The following is a 9,377-nucleotide window of genomic DNA, read 5'->3' on the forward strand; positions in this document are numbered from 1 at the left end:
CGGGTGGCACAGAGCACACGTATGGAAACAAGACCATTAACAGTGTGCCGGCCTCAACCTGCCCTGGGCTCTCGTTCGTGGCTTTCCGTGTCGGGCGGAAAGAGCGCCCCGGCACCGAGCCACGCCCCGGCCCAGCGCGACTTCGCGGCCGTCTGCACCACGGGGCGAGCCGAGCCCTGCCTGCGGGCGCCGTGCGGCCCGGCCTCGGCCCGTCCCCCACTCCCGAGCTCCTCTGCGATCCCTGGCCGCGACGCCCGACGGCGCTCCCCGAGGGCACGATTCGCGCCTGCGGAAGCCGTCGACGGCGGGAGGGCAGAAGGCCCCGTCGGCCCTCAGCTCCCCAGCGGACGAGCCTGTCCCCCAGGGCTGGGCTCTCCGGGCGCCCCAAGCCTTCTCAACGAGAGCCTTGCCGCCGGCTTCCCGGATAAGGGAAGCACGTTGCCCCTCCTTCCCGCACACGGGCTCAGTGCCGCTGCACCGCGCGGGTCCCGCGCTGCCCGGCGCAGCACAGCTTGGGCGAGACGCTGCTAGCACGCCCGCGTAGCACTGCGCACGCGCCGGCCGCGTTCCTTTGCCCCCCCCCTCGCGCTCGGACCGATGGTACGATCTGGGCGGGGCTATAGAGGCACATGCGCAGGTGACTCCAAGGCAGCAGTGCGCGCACTGGCCTCGTCCGTTTCCCCCGCGTGCTCCGCAGGATGGAACGGCCCGGGCGGGGCCTTACGAAAACCGCGCGAAAACCGCGCGGAGACTGTCCGGACGCCGCTTCCTCACCATGGCGCAGCGCCGCGTCACCGAATTCTTCGTGCGCCGCCGCCCGGGTCCCGCCGCGCGGCGGGCCAAGTCGGCCTGCCGCACCCCGAGCTCCGCCGCGGGCCCCGCGCTCACCCCGGGCAGCAGCCGCAAGCGCGCCCGCCCTCCCGCCGCACCCGGGAGCAGCCGGCCCGGGCCGCCCGCGCGCCGGAGGCTGCGGCTGCAGGACGGGGACCGGGCAGAGGTCAGAGGAGATGGGGACGGAACGGCGGACTGGAACTGGAGCGCGGACTGATCAGACGGGGCGGGGGATGGGGACGGGGGTGGGGGCGGGGGAGAAGGGCGGGGACCGTGGAGCCGGAGGGGAGCCCACCCGCAGGGGCGTCGCGAGGGCCTGAGCCCAGGCCTCCAAGGACCGTGGCCCTGGAGTGTCGTGGCCACGTGAAGCTCCCTCACCTGCAGTGCTGGGTGAGGGGTCGGCCTCGAAGCTGCCCCAAGAATGGACGGGCCGGATGACTGTCCCGCCGGTGGCCCAGCACAGATTAGCAGGGATGCCCAGGACCTCTGCTCGGTCCTGGCAGGGTCCATTTAGTTGGCAGTCGGTTCTCTTGGGGTTCCCCAAGGCCTGTCATGTGCTCACCTGTGGCTTCCTTCCCAGCAGGACTGCTGTCCCACTTCCCCACCTGCCCCTATCTCCCCGGGCAAGAAGGTTAAGAGAACTGCTCCCTCCGAAGGTCAGCGGCCCTGCCTGGCGGCCCCCAAGGACAAGGTGAGGAGGCTGTGAGGCTGGACCAGGCAGTGTGTGAGGGGCTGGGGTGACTGGATGGCTCACCCACCCTGTGTCCACAGGCCCTCTCCAAGGACACCATCTCAGAGCTCCAGTCATGTCTGCAGCGGGCACGGGTGCTGGGGGCTCAGGCCCAGGCACTGAGGGCCAGTGCTCAGAAGGACACTAAGGAAACTAGCACATCGGAGGCTGAGGGATCTGCAGAGCAGCCATGGTGAGTGTGCTCAGGCACCCTGGAGAAGACAGGGACCAGCAGGCACAGCAGGGGCCCGAGCAGGTGGAGGGCCAGGGCTGCCTCTCCTAGGGCGTTAGTTATGTGGAGAGGGCATGGAGCAGACAGCACAGACCATGCTGCTCACCAGCTGCATGCTGCAGCCCTGGGTGCTGGTCATTCCTGCCTCGCTGGGCTCAACACTGACAGTTCACCCACAGTGACATCCCAGTGTCACTGTCTTCCCCAAGCCCTATGTCTTTTGGAGCTGAGGAAGCTGGGCTGGGGCCCGAGGGAGGGTGGTAGAGCTGGTTGTGGAGCAGGCTTTGAAGTGTGCCTCCCTGAGGCTGCTCCTTAGGCAGGCAGCAGGCTGGCAAGGGCTCTCTGAAGGGTACATGCCATGGGGCCTGTGGCTGGGCACTGAAGGGATGTGATCTGGGCCTGCCTCTGACCCTGGCTCTCCTTGACTTGACAGTGGCGAGAAGGCACCTGCCTACCAGCGCTTCCATGCCCTGGCCCAGCCTGGGCCCCCAGGCCTTGTGCTGCCCTACAAGTACCAGGTGCTGGCCGAGATGTTCCGCAGCATGGACACCGTCGTGGGCATGCTCCACAACCGCTCTGAGACTGTGACTTTTGCCAAGGTCAAGCAGGCTGTCCAGGACATGATGCGCAGGTGAGCAGGCTGAGGGTCAGGCCTGGCCCACCCTAAGCCGGAAGCCTGGTTCCTTCTGACCCAGCCCCTTCTGCTGTAGGCGCTTTGAGGAGCGCAACGTGGGCCAGATCAAAACTGTGTACCCTGAGTCCTACCGCTTTCGCCAGGAGCGCAACATCCCCACCTTCAAGGATGGCGTGAAAAGATCTGATTACCAGCTCACCATCGAGCCCGTGCTGGACTCAGGTGAGTGCCAGTGGCTGGATCTCCTCACCTGGCTTTGGGTCCCCCTTGCAGCTCTGCATGCTCTGAGGGAGGGCATGAGGCATCCCTGTGGGGCTGGGCTGGCCTGGCCTGGCCGGGGGCTCAGGCCTGGACTGTCCCCGCAGAGGCTGGCAGTGCCCCCCAGCTCACAGCCTCGCGCCTTCTGCAGCGCCGACAGCTCTTCAGCAGGAATCTGGTGGAGCGAGTCAAGGAGCACCACAGGGTGAGCAGCAAGGCCCTCAACTTGGGGCCTCCTTGTGAGCCATCAGCCCTCTCTTGGGCTTTGTGATCGCCTCACAGGAGGGTGGAGTTCTGAAGTTCCCTCTAACCCTCGCCATGGCTATCCCAGGTGGGGAAGGGCTGCCCTGCACTCTAAGATGTCCTGTTACACAGTCAGACATAGCTGCTCAGGGCTGACCAGAGGCCCCAGAAGGCTCTCAGTGGGTCAGTGAGTCCTTGTTGTGCAAGACTGCACGTGTTCTCTTGCCTAGCTCTCCTGGTGGCCTGTGTGTGTGCGTGGAGTTAGGCCTAGAGCAACACTATCTGGGCACAGAGAGGTTAGGTGACATCCCCCAGGCTGCCCTGCTGGGAGTCAGGCGGCCCAACACCCAGCCTTTCTCCCACAGGCTTTCCTGGCCTCCTTGAGCCCCCCACTGGCTGTGCCTGAGGACCAACTGACTCGCTGGCACCCACGCTTCAATGTGGATGGTGTGCCTGACATTGAGCCGGCCGAGCTGCCCCAGCCACCCAACACAGAGAGACTCACCACTGCCCAGGAGGTGCTGGCCCGGGCCCGAAGCTTGATGTCACCCAGGGTGAGGCTGCTGACCTCTGACCTGGCCCCTGTCTCTGGAGGCAGTGAGGCCTAGCTGGGTGCCTGTCTGGTTCCTGAGGCTTCACCGAGCTCATCCTTGCTGAGGGGCAGAAAATGGCAGGATGTGCCCTTGTTCACCAGCTGCAGCCTATGCCTGCATCCCTGGGGCTGCTGCTGGTGGGCTGTGCGTGGGCATGGAGTTAGGCCTAGAGCAACACGGGGGTCTTGAGTTGGGGCTTCCTTGCTTCCTGTGACCTCTCCTCTGACTCCACCCACCCCGCAGATGGAGAAGGCCTTGAGTGGCATGGCCCTGCGCTCAGCTGAGCCCAGCAGCCCAGGGCCCCCCAGCCCTGTACTGCCGGCCACCCCACCAGCCACCCCTCCAAGTGCCCTGAAGGGTGTGTCCCAGGCCCTCTTGGAACGGGTGAGTTCTTACAGATGGGCAGGGGGTGGGGGGCGTGTGGTGACCTGCTTTACTGACCTGCTTCCCTCCCTGGCCACAAGATCCGGGCCAAGGAGGCCCAGAAGCAGTTGGCACAGATGACACGGTCCCCGGAGCAGGAACTGCGCCTGCAGCGGCTGGAGCGGCTACCTGAGCTGGCCCGGGTATTGCGTGGTGTTTTTGTGTCCGAGCGCAAGCCAGCACTCACCATGGATGTGGCCTGCGCCAGGATGGTTGGCAGCTGCCGAGCTGCCCTGAGCCCAGGTACGTGCAGGCCAGGGTGGGTGTGGGCTGCTGTCTGTGGTGCACTCGCTCCACTGGCCCAATGTGCACTGGGTGCCTGTTGTGTGCCCTGCTGGGTGCTGGGCACTACACTCCTCCAGGAACCCTGAGCCTGCCTGGCTTGTAGAGCCTTTGCTTTTTGGGTGCTGGGGACAGCCCAGGGCTTCAGGCACGCAGGGTAGGTGCTCCCCACTGTGCTCCACCCCTGTTCTATCGCCATGGAGGCGGCTTCTGCTCAGCCTCACCTTCACAAACCTGCCCAGTTACCTGCAGTCCTCAGAATAATCCCGACTTCTTACCCAAAGCCCTGTTTGAGCATCCACTCTCCCAGGCCTCAAGCAGGTGGGTACTGCCTGCCTCAGGGCCTGCACAGTTGGGCAAATTCCCCAGCACTGGGGCCTGAGCTGGAGGGTCCCCAGCCGTTGTTTCCTCAACTTTTTTTTTTTTTTTAAATAACGTTTACTTGTAGTTGGACACAACACCTTTATTTTACTTACTCATTTTTATGTGGCGCCTGAGGATTGAACCCAGGGCCTCGCACGTGTTAGGTGAACGCTCTACCGCTGAGCCACAACCCCAGCCTGTTTTCTCCACTTCTTGGAGCACAGCCCAGGGACCCCACGTCTGGGCTTCTGCTTGGAACCAGTGCACATAGATATACAGAAGGGCTGTTGGCTCCCTGCTAAAGATCTGCGTACAGTCATGGGGGTGGGGGTGGTGGCGGCGGGGGGGGAAGTCAGGGGTTGGCTCACACACCCATCTCTGCAGGGGAGATGGAGCAGCATGTGCTGCTCCTTGCTGAGTTGCTGCCAGACTGGCTCAGCCTGCACCGCATCCGCACGGACACCTACATCAAGCTGGACAAAGCTACTGACCTGACCAGCATCGCAGCACGGCTGGCCCATCAGGCTCGTGCAGAGGGGCTGTGAGCCACGGACAAGCAGGACAATCAAGCCTTTCGTTCCACTAATTGGATGAACTTTGGATCTTCCTCCCAGGGTGCCTGGCCGCCTGCCCTGCCCATCATATACTGCACATGGGTTGCAGGCTGTGTGGCCTCTGGCCATGTGGAGAGTGGGTCTGCTCCAGGGATCTCTCAGTGGGCTCTGTCTTGGCTGCTGGGGTGGGGAAGCCACTTCCAGCCCCTGTGGGTGTATCAGGGAAGTGGGCTGGGGCAGCTGGCCTTTGCTGCCACCCAGAGTGTGGCTCTGTGGCTGGGAGGGCGGTGTCCCTCCAGATGTCCATGTCCTAGCCTGCTGAGCTGTGATCTCATACAGCAGAGGGGACACTGACACACAGGCTTGCTGGGTGTCCCACCATGAGCTGCTGAAGGGTGCTCAAGGTCCTGCTTAAAGCTGGGATCAAGGTCCACATGTTCCATAGGCCAGCTGAGAGCTGTGTCCTCCCAGGGCACTTCCTACCTTGCTTGAAGGAGCCTCTTTACAAAAGAAATCTAATGTACAAAGATGAGGTTCTGAGAACATGATATCAGACTTCCCTTTGAAGAATGAAGAGAATTTTGATTTTCTAGATTTTGAGCTAAAATGCCTTGTAAAATTAAGCTTTTTAAAAGTATCTCGCCAGGAGGATCTTTTTTGCTTACTTTGAGGTCAACTTCCAAATACCCAAGGCTTTGGAGTTTCCAGTCTTGTTCGCTTTTTGTCATAAAGATTTGAATAAAAGTTTGCTGCTGAGAGGGCTGCCTTCCTGAGTTGGGCTCAGTTCCTCAGGACAGTGCCAACAAGGGAGCAAAGGTCCCACCTGAGGGTGGCCCAGGACAGTCTCAGTCCCAGACAGCCACAAATTATCTGGGGAACTGGAAAACACTGGTGGCCCTGGACTGTCAGGTGGCCCAGTATCACCACAGGGTTCTAGAATACCAGATTTGAAGATGTCTGCAAGGTCATGGAAATCCTGGGGAAGCTGGCAGGATCTCCAGACACCTGGCTGTGGCACTTTGGGCTCCAGGGCAGGTGGCAGCCACCTCTTGGTCTGTGACTTGTGATGTACAGCCCTCCCACTGAAGTGAGGCCTAGAGTGCTGAGCACTGCCCCAGGCTTCCCCCCAGCCCAAGTGATGGACAAGAGACGGTGGTGTAGCAAAGCTGTTTATTGGAGTGATCTTGCTGCATTTGTAACTGGGCTTGGTGGCCTGGTTTTGGCACTTCCAGAACCTGCAGGAAGGGCCCCAGGTGGATACCTGTGGGTACCAAAGGTCACTCAACCAAGGACAGGTAAAACATTTCCAAGGGCAGCCACCGGTGGCCTGTGGACGTCATTTAAGGCACTCGGGGTAGAATCACAGTCTTGTCCAGCTGAAGATGCCAGGCAGGGGGGGTGGGCAGCCATCCTGGTCACCCAGTCATTCATACTGCAGGAGGGAGAAGAAGGGCACAGCCCCCAGCTTCTCCCTGCCCTTCAGCGAGGTCAGTTCCACCAGGCACACACACTCCAGCACCTCGGCCTGCAGCTGGCCCAGCAGTTCACAGGCTGCACACATGGTTCCTAGGGATGGTGTGGGTGTAGGGTGAGGCCCCGGGCTCTGAGCTGGGCCAGCCCCAGGGGACAGGGAGGGAAGAGGTGGTTGCCACAGCACCAAAGCCCCCTCTGGCCCCAGTAAGCCAGAAAAGGCTGAGATGCCACCTGCTCCATGCCACTTCAGTGGGTAGCATTCCCTCCCACCCACACCCAGTCAGCTCACCGCCAGTGGCCAGCAGATCGTCCACAACAACCACCTTCTGCCCGGGCTCCAGGGCATCCTTTTGAATTTCCAGCTCAGCCTGTGGACAGGAAGTGGGCAGTGACTGGCTGTGTGAGCCTGGGGAGCTCAGGGACCTGCTCTTGCCCCCCTGGCCACCCCAGCCTGCCCACCTTCCCATATTCCAGCGCGTAGGAGGCAGACACTGTAGGACCTGGCAGCTTCCCACGCTTTCGGATGAGCACAAAGCCCAGGCCGAGCTCCTGGGCCAGAGAAGGACCAAACAGGAAGCCTCTGGAGTCTAGGCCTGTCAGGGGAAAAGGGTGTCAGGCAGTAGCCCGGAGCACAGCAGCATGGGGACAAGCAGCCAGTGACAAGGGACACCTGGTCTTGTTGGCTCTGCCTAGAAGGTTGATGACAGCCATCCCAGGGCCTAGTTGATCCTACAGGCCGAGAACGGTTGCCTGGAGAGGTCACCTGGCCTCTGTTCAGCTCACAGACTGCCTATCACTCCCCAGGGGCAGTGCCTGCTCTGTAGCTCTTTGTCCACAAGAGCAGGCAGTGATCAGGCTGGCACCTCAAGAGGCGGACTGAGCTGAGGAGGATGCTCAGTGTACCCTCCCACACGGGCAGGAAGTGAGGTCACCCCTCCCCTGGGGTATGTCCCTCAGGGCAGTGAGCAGGGTGGGATGTGTACCCCTCGGGTGACCTCTCCTGATAGCCCCTGGTGGGCACTGAGCTATCCAGGGCCACCTCCCAAGCCCCAGGCTGGGTCCTGGGTCTGGAACACAGCAGGCACTCAACACAAAAGCTTTTGCAGAGGCAACAAGAAGAGAAGGAGGGTGGCTGGGTCGAGGAGGTCAGACGGTCCTAGAGACGCCATGGCTGTCCCATATAGCAAGCTTCTAGGGGAGGAGGTACCCGGCCTGGAACCCAGAGTGGGCACCACCAGAGGGAGGCTTCCAGTTGGTGCCGCCAGGCCCAGGAGCAGCCACCCGAGGGCTGAGGCTGTAGGGGTGGGCAGCCCTGTCTCAGCGCTACCAAGCAGGGCGTCCGGTGGCCCAGAGCAGGCCTGGGCTTACAACCCTTGATGGTGATCCCAAGATGGGTCCCTCCTCCTGGCGGTCTTCTGAAAAACCCCCAAAGCCCTCCCCTAAGCTCATGCGTGGACCCCACACAGCCCTGCCCCCAGCATGCCTGGCCACCCTAAGCAGGCAGAGCCAGTGGGGTCAGGGGGCAAAGGTGCAAGGCTGTGCAGACACTGCAGGCCACAGTGGGAGGAACGGGAAGTCACCCCACCCTGTCCCATTCTCCCATTAAGCGGGGAAAGAGGGGGCAGAAAGGGTAGAAGAATAGGAAAAAAGGGGGGACAGAAGGGTCGGGGTAGAGGTATAGGGAGCAGGACCCAAGGGCATGTAGGAACGGGAGGGCAGGGTCACGGCGATGAAAGACAGGAGGCTAGGCGACAGAAGGACGGGGAACGGGAACTTGGGCGCGGAACAGGAGGACGAGCCTGGAAGGGGGACCTGAGCAGGAGCACTGGACAGGGACGGGCGGGGCAGAGGAGGCCGTGCCGGGACACTCGCCTGCGATGTAGTCTATCTTGCCGCCATGCGTGGTCTTTAGGTGGCTGGCCAGGAGGCGGATGCAGGCGCGGAAGGAGTCAGGGTCCTTCAGCAGCGGCGAGATGTCCCTGCGCACAAGGACGGGGTGGTGACTCGAGCTGGCGGGGCGTGCAGCCTGCGGGACCCCGGAGCAGCCCACGCACTCGCGCCGGGGGCCGAGCGTGGCGTCAACGCTCGGGCTGTGCCGCGACGCCCGGGCCGCGGCCGCACCTGAACAGCACGCCCGGGATGGGGAAGTCGGGGAAGCTGCGGATGCGCCGCGCCACCAGCTGCAGATCGTGCTCCGCCATGGCCGCGTGTGCGGGCTCGGGGGCGAGGGCTAGGCTGCTCCCGCGGAGCCGGACGCGGGGCGGGGCCGGACGCGGGGCGGGGCGGGGCCTGGCGCGGAGAGGGGGCGGGGCGGGACACCGGGGGCGGAGTCTGAAACGAGGGCAGAGCGGGAGAGGGGCGGGGCCTGACGCGGAGACGGAGGGCGCGCGGGGAGGAGTGCGTCAAGGGGCGGGGCGGCGCCTGGCGGGCGGGGCCAGGCCGAGGGGCGGGGCTCCTGCAGGAAGTACCGTTTTCTCGAATCCTTGGTGACGAGTTTCATGACATGTCCTCATTTCTTGCACCACAGTTGCTTCCCGTCTCAAGCATGTTGGGCGGGAAGAAGGTGGCCCTGCTCTTGTCCCCACAGGCCCCTCGGCCTTCGTGAAGGGCGAGCCGGGGCCTCCGTCCAAGCTGCGGGAGGCCGGGGCCCACCTCAGCAGGTCGCGGAGACGGAGTGCAGGGGGTGGGACGCTTGGCCGGTCTCTAGGCCCACGGGCCCTTCTGTCCCTGTGCTGGGACCATCGAATCGCCCTAGCCAGGG

General features: G+C 63.2%; 2 protein-coding genes across 4 annotated transcripts; one reads left to right on the top strand and one right to left on the bottom strand.

Annotated features, from left to right (window-relative positions):
* Positions 1–754: 754 nt before the first annotated feature.
* Positions 755–5,901, top strand: Cdt1 (chromatin licensing and DNA replication factor 1). 2 transcript variants are annotated; one of them, XM_046434744.2, is made up of 10 exons: positions 755–997; positions 1,412–1,522; positions 1,603–1,754; positions 2,227–2,424; positions 2,504–2,649; positions 2,793–2,890; positions 3,294–3,482; positions 3,765–3,905; positions 3,986–4,187; positions 4,974–5,901. In XM_046434744.2, exons 1-10 carry the CDS (start codon positions 776–778, stop codon positions 5,132–5,134), a joined length of 1,620 nt encoding a protein of 539 aa, XP_046290700.1. In that variant the 5' UTR covers positions 755–775; the 3' UTR covers positions 5,135–5,901. The 2 variants fall into 2 exon arrangements, with proteins under 2 accessions (XP_046290700.1, XP_046290701.1); XM_046434745.2 differs by having other exon boundaries at positions 1,415–1,522.
* A 398-nt stretch (positions 5,902–6,299) lies between these two features.
* Positions 6,300–8,889, bottom strand: Aprt (adenine phosphoribosyltransferase). 2 transcript variants are annotated; one of them, XM_046434782.2, is made up of 5 exons: positions 8,738–8,889; positions 8,489–8,595; positions 7,076–7,209; positions 6,906–6,984; positions 6,300–6,709 (listed from the first exon to the last, which is right to left on the bottom strand). In XM_046434782.2, the coding sequence occupies exons 1-5, from the start codon at positions 8,815–8,817 to the stop codon at positions 6,567–6,569; spliced, it is 543 nt and encodes a 180-aa protein (XP_046290738.1). In that variant the 5' UTR covers positions 8,818–8,889; the 3' UTR covers positions 6,300–6,566. The 2 variants fall into 2 exon arrangements, with proteins under 2 accessions (XP_046290738.1, XP_058431900.1); XM_058575917.1 differs by having other exon boundaries at positions 8,429–8,595.
* Between the last annotated feature and the right edge of the window lie 488 nt (positions 8,890–9,377).

The sequence above is a fragment of the Marmota monax genome, unplaced genomic scaffold (assembly GCF_021218885.2).
Source record: "Marmota monax isolate L192 unplaced genomic scaffold, Marmota_monax_Labrador192_F-V1.1 WCK01_AAM20220418_F8-fsc00024, whole genome shotgun sequence".
In the NCBI taxonomy this organism is placed as follows: Eukaryota; Metazoa; Chordata; class Mammalia; order Rodentia; family Sciuridae; genus Marmota; species Marmota monax.